This window comes from Benincasa hispida, chromosome 12 (assembly GCF_027475165.1).
Source record: "Benincasa hispida cultivar pf3 chromosome 12, pf3_genome.v1.1, whole genome shotgun sequence".
NCBI classification, from domain to species: Eukaryota; Viridiplantae; Streptophyta; class Magnoliopsida; order Cucurbitales; family Cucurbitaceae; genus Benincasa; species Benincasa hispida.
The window spans coordinates 14,842,703-14,860,543 of NC_143489.1; the positions used below are offsets into that span (position 1 = coordinate 14,842,703).

General features: G+C 30.7%; 1 protein-coding gene across 1 annotated transcript; it reads left to right on the forward strand.

Annotated features, from left to right (window-relative positions):
• Window positions 1-14,716: 14,716 nt before the first annotated feature.
• On the forward strand, window positions 14,717-15,451 carry LOC120092828 (putative lipid-binding protein AIR1). The gene has a single exon (XM_039051052.2). The coding sequence runs from the start codon at window positions 14,805-14,807 to the stop codon at window positions 15,216-15,218; it is 414 nt and encodes a 137-aa protein (XP_038906980.1). The 5' UTR covers window positions 14,717-14,804; the 3' UTR covers window positions 15,219-15,451.
• The last annotated feature ends 2,390 nt before the right edge of the window (window positions 15,452-17,841 follow it).

Below are 17,841 nucleotides of genomic sequence, written 5' to 3' on the forward strand. Positions count from 1 at the left end.
GTTAGTTTGGAAATTTTTAATTATATTTAGGTGTGATAATGCAAATTTCATATTTGAAACTTGTTTGGGTCAATTATGGTTGCATATGAGGGATCCTTCTAGATCTTTTTCTATTTTTTTCAAATTAATATAGTTAACGGATAAAAAATATCGACAAAAGTGTATAGTTGATGTTTAAAACCCGTCAATAAAAACATATGATGACAGACAATAAAGTTCTATTCTTAACATGCAAAAAATGTCAATAAAAAGAGTTTCTTTATGTTTTTAAAAAATAATTGATGGACAAAAAATGTCAATATTATCTTACTTTGATGTTCGAAAAGTATCAACAAAAAGATTTTTCTTGATTTTTTTTTCATATAGTTGATGGACAAAAAACGTCAATATACCTTTTCTTGATGGTCAAAAACGTCAAGATGGGATTTTTGGTGATGTTCTTTGGTGTCAACAAAAATATTTTCTTTTATGGTCAGACTTTCTTGACGTTTTATAGCCATTAACGTAGACTCTTTTTTTTAACAACAAAGGTCAAATTTGTAGTAGTATACCGACGTACTGAATATCACCCTTAACTACTACAAATTTATTGTTGACTTTTTCAAGTTATTATTTATCAATATTTTTACCATATAAATTTTTAAAACATATTCTTATATGTATTGTATATTATTGTATGAGAATTATATTATTATTTAACCAATTTCGATAAAATGTAATTTCAAGCGACTAAAATTTAAGATTTATTAAAAATATAAGGATTAAAATTAGATACTTAAAAATATAAAGATTAAAATTGAAAAATATAAAGATTAAAATTGAATAAGGATCCTATAATTAATTAATGTCGTGTGTGTAGAAAAAAATGTACCTTATGACATTTGTGATTTTAGTAATAAAATTTGGTTGTCTTTATCTATATTTATAAAATGTAATATAATGTCATTAATTGGAAACTTCGAGTCCAATCCCCATGCTATCTGGCAAAGTATCATTTATTATATCATATGCATGTTTTTCTCTTTTTTTCTCCAAGATCATTATTAATTGGTTCACGGGAAGGGTTTCCCTTTTAATTAAAAATTCTTAACTTATTAAGGACAAACTAATTGAGGGTTGGAAATTGTTATACAATTGACTTTTTAAATTCTGTGGTAAAAATAATTTAGATGGAAAAATAAAAAGTTAGGAATTTTTAAGATTCTTTGGTATTCGTGAAAGCTGAAAAGTTTTTATTTGTTTGGAATACATTTCGTATTTAAAAATAGAAAAAAAATATATATATATATATATATATATATATATTGTAATTGAATGTTTTAAAATTGTATTCAAAATTTATATTTAATATATTTTTACTTTATAGGGATTTGTTATGTTTTAAGAATAAAAAAAAATTAACATTTTTTTTAATGTTAAAAATTTCGTGAAAATATTTGTAGTTGGAAATTAAAAAATAATTGGAAAAAAAATTCAAGACAAAAAATCAATTTTGGTAATAAAAACTCTATCACATATTTCAATTCAACTTAACTTAGCACTCTAAACTACAGGACATGGATTGGGTTCGAAAATTTTTTGGACCAATCCAAAAATTCAGGTTGGCAACCTCAATGACTTGAATAAGGTCTCTAACTTAGTCTAACCCTTAAAATTCGAGTTATGTTGGGTTGGATTTGTCCAGTTATTTATTCTTTTTTTTTCTTTTTATTATATTTTTTATTAACTTAAAATACTTAGATTTGTGTACAACACATACTAATAATTAAAATTTCATAAAACTCAAATGTTAAATATCAAAATTCAAGATATCTATTACAAACTTCATACAAACATCAGAAATATATATATAAGTTATAATAATATAATAATAATAATATTATTATTACTATTAGAAATTAAGGTCAGGTTTGATCAACTAGAACCCAACCCAACTCCAAAAAATATAAAAAATTTAACCCAATCCAAAATTAAAACTAATCCAACTCAACTCTTACAATTTAGATTGAATAGTCTGAGTTGTTCAGGTCATTTAAACATCTCTACTCCAAACACATAATCAAATTTCCCAAATGGGTTCTAACCCTTCAAAATATATATTTTTTTAATTTTCCATAAATTATATTTTTAATGCTTAACCGAAGTAGTGGAGCTAAAGCACAATTGTTAACTTGTAAACAGACCCATATCAAAATAAAAATTTACTTCTATCGTGTAATGAAAGTTTAAAATTGATCAATAAAATTGACAGAAAATATTCCTTTCCACTCTAAGTTTTGATTCTAGTTTCATTTAGTTATTAAATTTCAAAATATTGCATCTTTATTCTTCAACTTTTGAGTTTAGTTTTAATTTAGTTCTAATAAGATTTGAGTTTTATTTCTATTTGTCTAAATTTTAATATTTATATTTTTAACTTGGATTCCGCGTTATGAATTGCAAGTTGAGAGTTATTGTTTGCGTCTCAAAAGAACTCTTTCTCCAAGTTGAAAGCAAGACATGAAGGGTGACCCTACACAGTGGGTCCGACCATTATGCTAATCCCTACAATTTCTCCCTCAGATCCAAATTTAATTAATAAAGTATTTAATAATTATTATTACTAATACACCAATATGAAAACGAATCAACCCGTGCTCAAAGTTTCAATTCTTTCTTCTCACATATTATAAAAATTAATGATTTATATTACTAAATTAGAAAATAATTTAAACTACGTTGGATAAGTATTTAGTTTTTGGATTTCTTTTTTATTGTTGATAAATTCTTTTTTTATTATTTTTTTTAAATTATATTTATTTTGTTGAACTTTTCTACCATCATAACTGTACATTTGAATTTTTATAATTAAAAATCACTTATTTTAGATTTCAAACCTTAACTTGATTTTTAAAATATTTTTTAAATGTATATATAAAAAAAATAAATATTAATAATATTTATAAGTTTAATTTTTAAAAATGATGTAGAATCAATTTCTTATTCTTTAAAAAATGATTAAGAGATTTAGAGCAATAAATCAATAGTGATGTGACATATATGAGTGAACTTAAAAAAAGTATTTAGAGCATAATTATTAAGATTTTTTTTACTACTATGGTTATTTTTGAAACTTAGATCATCTGTAATGAAAATTGATATAATCAAAATGAGATTTTATTGATTGGTGAATCGTAAAGGCCTAAATCACAAACATAAATGAATTATTTTTTTTATCGCATTTACTTAGAATAATGAATCTGTTATATTTTAACAATAAATGTGACAAGATTTATAATTCTCATATTGTTACAATAACAATATATATAACAAAAACGATAATGGTAACGATAAAAGTAGTAGGTCTCATGAAAATACAATCAAATTGAAGACCATCTAGTTCCTCAATTAGATTGAGTGTTTTAATTATAATTTGGAGCTAGATCTCATTGTTTATTATAATTATGGAATACATGTAAACAACAAACGTAATTAACTTGGACCTATTTTTTATTTTATCATTGATGAATTATGTTTCAGTTGAGATAAACGTGGCGGTGGCCTTACCGTGAAAATATAGTTATTTTGAAATTTATTATCAAAATATTGTAGTTTTCTTAATCTCGTCTCTTGAAGACACGGAGCATTAAATTTATCTTTAAAAATATAAAAACTGCACGTTTATCCGTTCAGGAATGCAGTAATTTTTACGAATGAAGAGTTTGGCACAACGGCCAAGGCGCTCTCTGGCTAATTTAAAATCTAAATATGAAAACAAATAAAATATAGTTGCATGGTTTTGGAAAATTCATGTAGATAGAAAAATCACAAAAATATTTATAATTTATAGTAAAAAACTTTAAACGTTGAGTACTTTTGAAATTTTTTTACTATAAAATATAAATATTTTTACATATTTTCTATATTTAAAAAGTCCTTTTATATGTGTAGTAGAATATATTTGTAAGCCATAAAACTAGTTGTTAGGTTGAATTAAAACTATATTATTAATTATTTACGAATTTTCGTTAAAATATTTGTATAATTATTAGTTTATTTATGAATTTTAGTTAAAATTTTTGTATAATTATTATTTTATTATATCATTTTATTTATAACGTACTAAATAATACATATTGTAATAAATTCGCATTTTAAATTTTCAAAATAAAAATTTAGATAAAATGAAAACATAAAAGATGATGTTTTCAAATTTTCACAGATGAGAGATCTCAAAAATAGTTTTCTAAAACACACCTTTTTACACACATATTTGTTAAATTCTATGAATAAAAAATGAAATAAAATTTAAATTGCATACCAAACAAACCTATTGTAGTTTTTCATATTCTTGTCATCCTTGAAATTAAATTTAAAGAGCTCTGTTGGTAAACTGTACTTTAAGTTTATATTATTTTTAAATTGTGCATTTTGATCCATATTTGAATATTTTCAACCCAGGATCTACGTACATCAAAAATCATTTTAATAGAAAGTTGTAACAATATATCATAAAATTTAGGACAGGTTTGGATCATTGACTTAGAAAAAAATTGTTTTGAGTAGTTGTCAAAACTTTGAGTTTTTTTTTTTAAAATGACTTTTTTTTTTTCTAAATTAAACACTTGAAAAGTTATTCTAAACACGTATTTAGTATGTTGTAATGTTTTGCTCAAATTGGGTCCGGCTCGTAGAATGGTAAACATATTTATATATTGTATTTTCTTGCATCATTGTGTGTGTTTTTTTTTGAATAATATGTGGGGTGAGAGAATCAAACCTATGACTTCAACATTGAGATATAGTACAAACGTTGTGCAAGTTGAGCTATGTTCATTTTTTCTCTGGTATGAGAATTATTATTTTTATTAATTAACCAATTTCAATAAGAATTAGCTTTGAGGAACTAAATTTTAAGATTGTTTTATTGAAAGTATAGAGACTAATCTTTGATATTTGAAAGTATAAGAACTAAAGTTCAACAAATCTCAAAATACAGAGACCAAAATGGTATTTAAGTTATAGCCTTAAATTATGAAATCTCCAACAAGATTTTTTTTTTCTTTTTTTACAATCTTGATGCTAATAAATTCACACTTTTAGAAATTCATTTCCAACAATTCAACCTTCTCAATTTTTTTTTTAAGAACTAAAGAGATTTGTGTTAAAATAAAAAAATAAAAAATAACTGAACATCTTGGACTACTCATAGGGTTGGCAATGGAACGGAGTGCAGCTGGGAATGCCTCCCCTTTCCCCGTCCCCTTGGGAATTTTTCATCCTTGTTCCCCCCTCATCTCCTATTTTGTGGAGTCGGGATCGAGATTGGGGAATCCCTATATAGGAATCGGGTTCCATCGAGGAAAATTTTCTATCTTTTTTTGTTATTTTTCATTATTTTTTATTTAAAATCAATTAAAATTTGGTACTCATATTGAATTTGTAAATATTTTAGGTAATAGGTTAGTATTATTATTGGTTTATAATATAGAAATTAATAATTAAAAAAATATTCTAGCATTTTTATTATATATTTAATAAAAAAAATTAGAGTTTATTGTATTATAAAATTAAATTAAAAAAAATTAAAAAAATAACAAAAAAGATGACAGCTTATGAAATATAAAGCTACTGTTTTATAAAAATATTATAAAGTTACTCTTTGCATGTGTGTGCATAAATAGATATTAAAAAAAATTAAAAAAGAAGTATTCGAGGCAAGGTCGGGATCGGAGATTAGGTAGAGATACTCTTCCCATCCTCGTCTAGGGATCCATTTTGTGTACTTGATCAAATCGGGGGATTCCCTGTGCCCTAATTGGGTGGGTACCCATGGAGTGTAAACCTTAGAACGTATTTTCCTCAGTAATCATGCTTGAGTGTATTTGACGCTTAATGTACATGATTAAAAACTTAGTTGCACTGTTGTGAATGTTGTCATTATGTAAAAAGTAATAGGAGGAAGAAAATATTCTAAGTATTGGCAATGAGGCTCTCGGGTAGCTTAAGGAAGATATCCAACACTTAGTGAGAATCTTGAGAAGTGTAAAGGAAACTAGGCGAGATATGTTGATAAATAAATAAATAAATATATATATATATATATATATAATAACCACCTTATTATATAAATATAGACTATATGTTATATCAAATACAACATATAACCTATAGTTTTATATTGTATTAAATACAATATAACTTATAGTTTTATTTTTTCTCAACATTATATGATATTTAATATAAATCATATTTATACTAAATTCAGTTATATGAATCTCATCCATATAATTAATATTTGAATCATAGTCAAAATTTAATTCCTCTAAACTAATTATGGTATTTAATATAAATCATATTTATATAATTAAATTATATAAATCATATTTATATAATTAAATTATATGAATCTCATTCATATAATTAGTATTTGAATCATATTCAAATTCCTCTCAAAATACTTTATACTATAGTGTATCAAGTACATCATATTAATTGTATCATATATAATTAATTTCCTCAATTAATTTGAACATTTCAAATTAATCCAAAAATAATTTTCAATTTAATCCCTATTGAACTACAAACCTTATGGACCTTTAGATTAAAACTCTAATAGTACTTGGATAATTAATTAAACTCTTTAATTAAATTACCCAACTTCCATTAACTATCAGTCACTCCATTAAAGACCAACAACTGCACTCTTTGCACCATGGATATATTTTTATGTCCATTGGATATAACCTATCAACATTGCAATGACCCTTCACAAATTGTTCGTAAGTACAACTGGATCAAAATTACCACTTTGCCCCTGTAGTTACATCTAACTCCTTAAGTACCACTAATTCCTCTAATGAACAATAAGTCATAGTCCAAATAAGACCAAGTCTCTCTCGGGCCAAGAAAGGATGTGGCCACATTGTTCAAGCCCCAGAATCAGCTCTTAAGGGAGAAATTTATCTACTTACTCCGACATCAGGGAATGAGTGAATTTCGTTTTGCGTAGCTAGTTCCCAGCTCCCCAATCAGACGAATTCCCAAAATGGTAAGTTTATTGAGTTGGTATTCTGACCACTCTCACCCATAAAAATCAAAGGACCGCCTTAATGAGCAAGAGTTCACAGCTCGTTCAGGATTCAGGTCATGTCACCTATGGTCATCCTAGTGAAATGTAAGTCTCTACTATTAACGGTGTTATATAATGAGACTAATCATTTCGTGGTACGGTCTTATACAAACTCTATGTATAGGATACACTCGCTTATATATCTTCACATGAATGATTAGGATTAGATCATTTGTAGCACTTTACAACACTTGTAATATCTACAAAGCGAGTCATATTCATAGTGTCACAAGGATAAGGTACCCAGCTTTGTCCATTTATTAAAAACCATTTAGGTTATTATTTAAATAAGATCCACCTGTATGTCTGTACATACTTGTGTAAATTATATAAAATAACCTAGAATCTTAGTTTATTGGATTGAGTATATGCTCATAAAATAACAATTTCTTTATACAATGTTTATAATCTACAAGGATATAAGAGATTTAAGACATCAATCCCAATAAGTAAGGGTCAAGGAAAGGTAGCATACGTGCAGCTAAGTGCCTAATGCCAAGCATTCAAGGGGTGCCAAGACAAGGTGTTAGGCATGGGTTGCAAGGTGTGTGTCAGCCATGAGGAATTGAGGTTAGAAGTTAAGTGAAGACCGTTTGACGGTGTAGGCGTTGCCATTGGTGAGCAACATAGTCTTGGAGAAATGCGGAGTGTGAATGTTTAGACGTTATTTTGAGCTAGGATGGACGGACAAGGCACCTAATGCAAGACGATGAGATGTTGGCGATGTGTTAGTATTGGTAGAGAGAGAGGTTGGTGTAGACGCCAGCCCTATGCGTTGGAACGAAGATGAATAACTTAGCTTAATCATCCGGTATGTGGGCTAAGTAGCATCATTAAGGGCCTTAAACAATAATGGTTAGTGGCCTAGGTGTCGCCAAATTAGACCTCTTAGCCATATAAGGCCTAGTATATATATGAGTTTGTAAAAAGGAATTCAGTTTGCACAATTCCCTCGTGCGTAAGGGAAAGAGTTGCTGCCAAAGTGAAGTTCCATCGAAGAAGAAATGTTCCTAGCTGCCAAGAAGAAATTCCCACAAATTCCCAATGAAATCTGAAGAATCTGACAAGTGTTCTAAGTTTTTTGATCATCCGAGCAAGCAAGAAAGATTAGAGGATTCTGAGCTCACCAATAGAAATTAGAGGCTCAAATTTTAAGGTAAAAGAAAGGAAATTTGTTAAGATAGTGTCTGGATTTTATGTTATAAAGGCTGGAAGTTGAATATGGAAATTGCGATGGATGAACAAGCAGGCAGCTGCAACCAAGGGACAAGCAAGTAACTGGCCAGACGATGGCATGTGTGAGTGTGTGTAGGCATTGGCAAGGGTGTATATACGAGATGAGGCATGAGGCTAAGTGGTGGAAGAGTGCCATCAGCCGAGGGCGTGCTAAGTATGACGCCCAAGGGACGCTTAACACCTAAGTTGAGTGAGCTTGTCCTAGCACCTACCTAAACGCCCATATGTGTGTGCCTAGCACCAACCTGTCAAGTTGCAAGTTAAATGGCTAAGTGTGGGTGATGCATTGGTAGGAGGTCAGGTGTTGGTAAGCTTGCTAAAAAATTGTAAGTGAAATGTTAAACTTGAATATCAGAGTTAAGCTAAAAAAGGAGCCAATGATGTTAACCAAGAATACCTATTTATGTCACAGGCTATGAAGCACAGATACTTCATGTGAGGCAAAGAATCAGTATTAAGACATGTATCGGATACCGATACTTCCAGATACTTCACAGATACGTATCTGACATGCGATTTGACGTATCTATATTTTCAGGTACTTTCCAGATACGTATCTGACACGCGATTTGACGTATCTATTTCTATGCATACTTTTCTTTTTAAGAAAAAAGAAAAGTAATTCATATAATCTTTCCTAATCTAAAATTAGGCAACCTATTTAAAAAACTCACTACTCGAGTCTAAAACTAAAAGAAAAATAAATAAATAACGGACCAAACCATAGACCAGAATCATCTGATCTCCATCTTCACATTTGAGTCCCCACAAAGTCCACCAAAATATAAACCATTTGGATGTCTTCAACAATAAGTTCTTCGTTTATCTTTATACTTCTCTCTCTAATCTTCTTCTTCTTCTTTTTTGCATTATGAGTCATTTTCCAACATTTTATTAACTATTGTACTTCAACATCTTAGATATTGCTTTTTTTTTATATTGTATTTCAGTGTTTGTATTCTATTTTGTGCTATTGTTATTAACTTGTATGTTAAATTCATCTATATACTATATTTTTTAAAGGAAAAAAAATGTATATTCAATGTATCAGTATTCTCATTTTTTAGAAATATATATATTTGGCGTATCCTGAGACATATCTGTATCTTAGTTTTTTAGAATTTGACGAATCACCGTATTCGATCATATATGTATCGTATAGCCGTATCTGTATCTGTGCTTTATAAGTCACAGGGCAAACACAAGTAGGAGAAGCTTCTAACCCTTGGGGAGTAGCACAAGACAGTGAGTGACTAGTTTTCACAAGAGTTACCTTAACTTGATTTCTATGGTTTATAGTACATATTTTCTATGAAGTTTCCAACATATGGTTATTTGAAGTTTAATGTGTTTACATGTTTATAACATGATTTTGTTAAAGTGATTTCCTAAACGCATGCTTAAACTTTAGAAAGCTTATTATATGGACACAAGGTCCCTTTCTTTTAAAGATTAGTGTTTGAAGTAAAATGAAGCATGCCTTTCAGTAAGCTTTATGCCAAAAATTCTAAGTATGCTTTTCTAATTTTCAAAGAAAGTTTTAAAGCCCAAAGCATGTTAGATCTTGAAAAGAATTTTATGAAGCATACTTGAGTTTTATTGATTGAACCTTGTGTTAATTAGCATTCTTTAAGATGAATTACTTCTTATGACTTCTATTTCTATGATGTGTTTTACAATGGGATGCTTAATGCTTAGTATGATAAGTTTTTAGCCTAAACCACGTTTTAAAAAGTTTGTATTGAAGAAACCAGATACTGAAGGAGATGAAGGTATCTGGATCCCTTGATACCTAAGGAATCACGGTATCCAGGGTAAAATACTATTACTAGCCTTAAGGGTATATCCACGCATACGTAGGAACAATATGATCGATGCTAATTGTATTGAGATTACTCTATATCAGCTAAGAAAATCGACGTTGAGCGCTCGAGAAAAAGGACTCTCACTCAACTAAGGCAAGAAGAGGATGATTTTCAAACAGATTGATGATATTTGAGTTTTCCAGGATTTTAAAAGTACTTATACAAATCTATATCTCTTATGGCTTAAAATTTTTTCTTAAACCTAAAACATAGAGAAACATGTTTTATTCAGTAACTATGTTTCTATATCATATTCTTAGCATATGTAAGTTTTAAAAAGAAAGTCACTCATTAGGCATTTCTAGTTCACCTTTTCTAAATGTTTTCTTTTCCTCAGGTAGCGGACAATTCTCTAAAGCCTAGTTGATCTGCTAGTCAGCTACAAAGTTTAGGTCTCAAAGGAACAAAAGAAGTTTAGGTGGTTCATCATGGTTTGTTTAAACACTAAGACTTTCATGTACATATTAGGGGTAAGGGATAGAACCCTAGATAACACTAATATGGAATAAGGTTATGTAAAGTTACTTTAGTGATGTATATAATTTTGGGAGTGTTTTTACGTGATAATGAGATTCGTATGTGATGCGTTTTAATATATGTGATGGTTAAATGCTCTATGATGTCTTCAAGAGTGCATTGTTTTGCCTAATTAAATCCAAGTGTAAATCTAACTAAGCATCTGGTGAGTCCAGGGTCGAAAACAGGGATTACTTGTTATTGATGCAATGAAACTATTGTTTCGATCTTGTTGCTAATTTGTTGTTAAACAAAGGCAATGAGTTTATGTTCCTAAGTGTTGAAATGAAAGATGATGAATGCATTGGAAATCACAATCATAACGGAAGCAACTTATGTAATGCAATGGAGTTTTCCAAGGGATGAATTAGGGTTGAGGCACATATTCATTAACATTCCCTAAGTAAATGCACAAACCATGCATTTAAGAAAATTACTCGCAAATCATAACTACACTTCTCGGTATATTTAGCCACATTGTCCATTTCTAGGATGCATGCGATGAGCTTTTAATGCAAAAAATATTTCTTTATTTCTAAAGGTAATCTCTTCTTGTTTTATGAAGTCTAAATCATTTACTTTTTCAAGCATAGATTCAGTCTATTTAAAGCAATCTCTTAACTAATTCAAATAGCTTATAAAGCATGCATAAAATATGTTGAACACATGATCAAGCTTTACTTAGTTCATATTAGTTGCAATGATTCTCAACCCATACAGAAGTTAGTTACTTATGGATAAAGATGAAGAGATAGATGAATAATAAACTGTGAATGCATTCATATTGATAAAATGAGTTTTTCAAGGTTTTACACAATATGAACAACTGTAGTAAAAAGAAGATATAGAGATAGATATAAAAAGTCAAGTCATAGGTGACAGTTTCTTGCTCCTTCCAGCTCTTTAAACAACTGCTTCTTGAGGATTGTGTTGAAAAAGATGGCTTCCCTTCTGTTCCAAAAGAGCTCTTTAGTATTCACTCAATATTTCATGAGGGCTCGAAAGAATTATGTGAAGTGAAGATTTTTGCAGAGTTTTTCCAATGTCTCCTCTCTTTTGCATGGAAATCTTGTGGGGGTATTTATAGGCATCACGAGGTAGCTTTTCCATCTCTCACTAATGATTATTCTGACGACATGCATTAAATTTCATACTCTGACGTGCCGTCTGTTGCGCATAAGAAGTTTATTGGCTCTACCGTGAACCTTTCTTGTCAGCTACCAACTTGGTCTTCGATTTGACTTCTACCGCTTATGCGCCATGTCACCTTCCTTTTCTTTTATCGCATTAGTTTATGCGTCTCCAGCTATGCAGTTTCGATGTTGGCATTAGGAATTTCCTCCGCGATGAACTGTTGATCGCATGACAGGATTTCTGCATTTCCAAAAGCACAATTTTATAACTTTTTAAGGGTTATGAAATGTTGTATAAGTGCATCACATAATATAATGAAATCATGAATTTCTTACCAATTTTGTCGCATTGTCCATGATTTTTTTCTTAATTGTTTTAGATAAAAGAGGTAAAATAACTTGTATTTCTACAAATTATCAGCATGCTTGTATGTTTGGTTAAGAGTATGTCAACAGAGGCCACATATGTATACATTAACTGTTAACTAGGTACAACAAATGCAATGGAGACAAGTATCAGGAAGTAAGATGGGTAGTAGGTGTCGTAAGATGATCGACGTCTACTATCATCACAGCTCTTCCCAGGTTAAGAAGGTAATCGGGAGGGGGTGTGACAGGTTGGTATCAGAGCATAAGATTTTGAGGAAATAGGCTCATGCATTAGACTAGGAGCATGTCAATCTTGTAATGTACCTAATGATTGTGAACTATTTTAGGATGGATGCCTCGAAGAAGTGACAGACTGAGTAAGTAAATGGTAGATGGGGATCATGACCCTACCAGAGATCCTGTAGTACGAGGGAATCAAGACCTTGTTATAGAACCAGTGGCACAAGAGACCACATATGAGGCAAAGTCTAGCACCCTTCAGGATAGAGCTGACTCTAACATGGAGGATGGAGTTTTTGACAGAATAGCATAGAGATTAAGGCTAGCGTAGGATCCATATAGGTGGATTCAGAGAAAAAATATGGAATAGAAAGGATGAAAGATTAGGTGCAACGACGTTGGAAGGTACGACAGACCCGACAGATGTCGAGATTTGGCTAGATCTGATAGAGAAATTCTTTAGTGTGATGAAGTGTTCCGATGACCGAAAGGTCGGGTTAGCGATATTTCTATTCCAAGAGAGGGCAGAGAAGTGGTGGAAAGTCATAGGCTCCAGAAGGAGCAGTTCTGAGGTTATGACATGGGAAGAATTCAAGAGAGCCTTTGAAGACAAGTACTATCCCAGTTCATTCTGTGAGGCGAAGAGAAATGAGTTTCTGGAGTTAGTCCAAGGTTCGATGATAGTAGCAGAGTATGAGCAGGAATATACTGAGCTATCTTAATATACCTTTACTATCATTGCTGAAGAGAAAGACAGATGTATGCGGTTTGAGAACGACTTGAGGAAGAAGATTCGAACACCAGTGACCACCACAACTAACTAGAAAGAATTTTCCCAGTTATTCGAGACGATGATGAGAGTTGAGAAGAGTTTGACAGAGGAAGAGCAGGATAGATAAGCCATGAGAGGTGGATTGCAGGAGTAGGGAGGTGGAAGAGAACAACGAAGATCTACTCTAAGAGTGCTAGGAAGGAGGAACTTCAAGCCCCGTTATAGTGGGCAATCAACTTCCAGAGGTAGCAGAGCTGGGAGTTAGCAGAGATAGGACAGAAGGAGATCCAGTCAGCCAGTTGTTTTGACTAGAGGATCCACGTCAGGACATACAGGTGAATCCATTACTAGTTTAGCCAGGAATCCCTCATGTGCGAGTTGTGGTAAGAACCACTTGGGGCAATGTTATAGTGGAAAAAATGTCTGCATGTTATCAGTGTGGGCAAACGGGTCATTTCAAGAGGGAGTGCACTCAATTGATTCAGGAGACACAAGCTGAATAGAGAGCGAATATTGTGACACTGGTATGGTAATTCTTTGTAAACGACCTGCATATGTATTGTTAGATCCAGGAGCAACTCATTCATTTATCTCTAGCATGTTTGCATAGAATACTGGTAGGATATTAGAGAATATGCTTGATGAACTATTTATTTCTACTCATGTTGGTGAAGTGTTGGTAGTAAAAGAATTCTATAGAGGTTGTGAAGTTGTGATTGAGTGTCATAGCATGTTGATTGATTTAATCCCTCTAGAATTATTAGAGCTCGATGCTATCCTGAGGATCGATTTTTTATTTAGATATCATGCATTTGTAGATTGTTACAAAAAAGAAATGTCGTTCAGTAGACCTGAAAAAGTTGAGATAGTGTTTATAGGAAATTGGAGAGTTCTTCCTAATAGTTTGATTTCAAAGAAAAACCGTCCTCTCCCTTTTTTTCATCTCAACCATAGTTTTCTACACAGCAAACTTTTCCTTGATCATTTTTCTTTAAAGAAAATTGACCTTTTTGTTGGTCGTGTGAGTATATAACAAAATGGGTGTGCAATTATGTAAATGCTAATGTGGGAACATAATTAATTTTCTCCATTATTCATGAACCCAAATAAACCACCATCAAATCGAAAAATCTGCCCTCCACCAACGACATCCCTAGTGGAGCCACTTGTCAAATACTCTAGAAAGCTAATTTAGATCATATCAACATTTGCAGCTCTATGGATCTTCTCAAAGAAAAATGAAACAAAGTATGAAAGAAAGAAATCGGGAACACTGAGAGAATATTCCCAAAATGTCATCCCACAAAGTTCCAAAACTTTGCCTAAACTTCTGAGCTCTCTTCTTCAAATAACCCCTGCCAGCTAAAATCCCAAGAGGCCACACATAGGTTATTTTGTATCATATTATAGAGCCTAGTGGTAACATATTATTCTTTCACAAAAAATAATTTCTTCTTTCCTCAAAACCCTATAAAACACCACTCATTCTTCCCCTTCTCCCACCACCAATACCCCAAAATCCCTTCATTTTTCTTGTGAAGAAAAACCAAAGAAGGATCCAAATGGCTTCCAAAGCTACAGCCTCTCTTGCTTTCCTTCTTTCTCTCAATCTCCTTTTCTTTTCCCTCGTCTCAGCTTGTAATAATTGCTATGTCCCTGCCCCACCCAAGCCAAAGCCATGCCCTCCAGTGGTCAAGCCCAGCCCTTCATCTGGCTATGGAAAATGCCCTAGAGACACCCTTAAGCTCGGTGTCTGCGCCAAGCTGCTCGGTGGCCTTGTCGACATTACGATCGGCAAGCCCCCAGTGACCCCATGCTGTAGTTTGATTGAAGGTCTTGCTGATCTTGAAGCTGCTGTCTGCCTTTGCACTGCCATTAAGGCTAACCTTTTGGGCCTCAACCTTAACCTTCCTGTCTCCCTTAGCTTGCTCCTTAATGTTTGCCAAAAGAATGTTCCCAAGGGATTCCAGTGCTGAGTTTAATTAACCAGTACCTTCTCTATTTCATGATATGTTGTTGAGTGTGTTTTGATGTGGGTTTGTTTTAGAATATTTATTTGCAAATTCTTGGTTTGTTTAATTTACTACATATGGGTTCTTTTTCTTTTTGGGGTTGGAAAGTCTCAATAAGTTTACCTATTGGTAAATTTATGATCAGTAATTGTAGTTTTGAATATTGGAAATGAAAAGATCTACCATTTCCTCCTTTATATTTTCTGCTTTCCATAACTTTCCAAAAAAATTCTGTTACTTTCTATTTAAAAGGTTAAAATTGATCACTATATTGTAATTTGTTTACAAGAAATTAAAGGATATGGGTAAATACACCTGAATATTTCAACTAGATTGATATATTCATAGCACCCTCATCACTAAACTACAAATTCAATTGAATAAGATTTTACAGATTATCTATATCAAGATATAATAGTTAGGTACACTCTAATTTTTAACTCAAAGAAAAAAAACCGAAAAAGAAAAATAGATCTCCCACAATTTTACCTTCCCATTACATTGTTTACTCTTTGGAATAGTGGTAAATGTAGTAATCAGTCTCAAAGTATTAGCATTATATTATAATGTAAAAAAATTACAAATATGGTAAATTTTAGTTTGCAATTAGTTGATATACCATATTGTTGGTAGGGACTTATAAGTGATAGAGCATATAAGAGTCTATCAGTGATAGAAGTCTATTGTTGATAGATTTTGCTATATTTGTAATTTTTTTTAAAAAATGATGTTATATATAGAGTTATTATTCTTAAAAACGCTGTCCATTACAATTATCCTTACCCTTTTAGATCTAAGCATGCCTAATTTAATTTCATTTAAAATATTTAGTAAATGAACATGGTGTCTCACCTTAATAATGAATTTTTTCTTTCACTTCAAGACTAGTCTGTTTTTTTTTTTTTTTTTTTTGAAAGGTATTGAATTAATTAATGTGTAGAGTGAAGAAAATCCAATTTCTGATATTGAGATGGATAACATAAATACTATGATATTGAATTATGTTAATTTTAGTATTCTAAGATTAATCTTCTTGTTTAGATTGAGAGGTATATAATAAAAAATTAATATACCACCACCTTAAAATTGAATAAAATTCTCTTTTATGAGCATTTAATATAAAACATAAAAATATATATTTTTTTTCTCTCTGTTACATAATAGAAGAAAGTGACCGCCACACTAATCTATGCTTTTTCCTTTTTTATATTTCGAGGTTTTTGAAACCACTAAATTCAGGAATCAGAATCGACGCGTACTTAATTATTAAAGAGCTGATTATTATTATTATCATCATCATCATTATTCAATATTCGACTATTACAGTGTTGATTGGAGAGTAGTTTGTCTTTTATGCTTGCATAATTGCTTGTCTAAAAAGATAAATTACTATAAGCTTTTGGGAGCAATTTAATAAAAGACAAATGAAAAAGGCTTTATGATTGAAACAAAAATTTGTACCATCAACTCTAGAGATTTAATTTTTATCTCATATATATCGTTAAAAAAAATATCACTTTATATTATAAATTTAAAATTTTATCAATTAAAATCATCAACTAATAAGTATATCGATTTAAATCCTAAGTTTTTACAAATATATCAATTTATATTCTTTTCTAGATTTTATTCAACCAATATCGTATGCGTCTATGAAGCTATGACAACACGATATGGATACGATCGGATATGACGATTCGTCAATTTTTAAAAAACTAAGAGACGGATACGTCTAAAGATACGTCACTTTTTTTTTATATTTATTTTTTAATATATATATTTCTAAAAAACGAGGATACTGATACGTTGAAGATACATTTTTTCTTTAAAAAAATCTAGGATATAAATAAATTTAACATACAAGTTAATAACAATAGCACAAAATAGAATACGGACACTGAAATACAATACAAAAAAGCAATATCTAAGATGTTGAAGTACAATAGTTAATAAAATGCAATAAAAAAGTGACTCATATTGCAAAGAAGAAGAAGAAGAAGAAGATTAGAGAGAGAAGTATGAAGATAAACGAAGAACTTATTGTTGAAGATGTCTAAATGGTTTATATTTTGGTGGACTTTGTGGTGACTCAAATGTGAAGATGGAGATTAGATGATTCTAATCTATGGTTTAATCCGTTATTTATTTATTTTTCTTTTAGTTTTGAACTCGAGTAGTGAGCTTTTTAAATAGGTTGCCTAATTTTAGATTGGAAAAGATTAGATGAGTTACTTGTCTTTTTTCTTAAAAAAAGGTACGCATATGAATAGATACGTCAGATCGCATGTAAGATACGTATCTGGAAAGTATAGATACGTCAAATCGCGTGTCAGATACGTATCTATGAAGTATCTGAAAGTATCGGTATCCGATACGTGTCTGATACTGATTCTTTGCCTCACATGAAGTATCTGTGCTTCATAGTGTGTAGAACATATAATTTGACTTAATCAAACTCCTCCCTTCATTACAACTGTTTTTTAAAATCATTCATGTATTAATTCTCAAATGTGTTTAGGCATATTTCATAAAATGTCACTTTTACAAAATAAGCGATTAAAGTAAATGCATAGACGACACTCCAAAG

Bases quoted from the DNA above. Each gene is read 5' to 3' on its own strand.
- LOC120092828 (XM_039051052.2), top strand. From the start codon at position 14,805: ATGGCTTCCAAAGCTACAGCCTCTCTTGCTTTCCTTCTTTCTCTCAAT.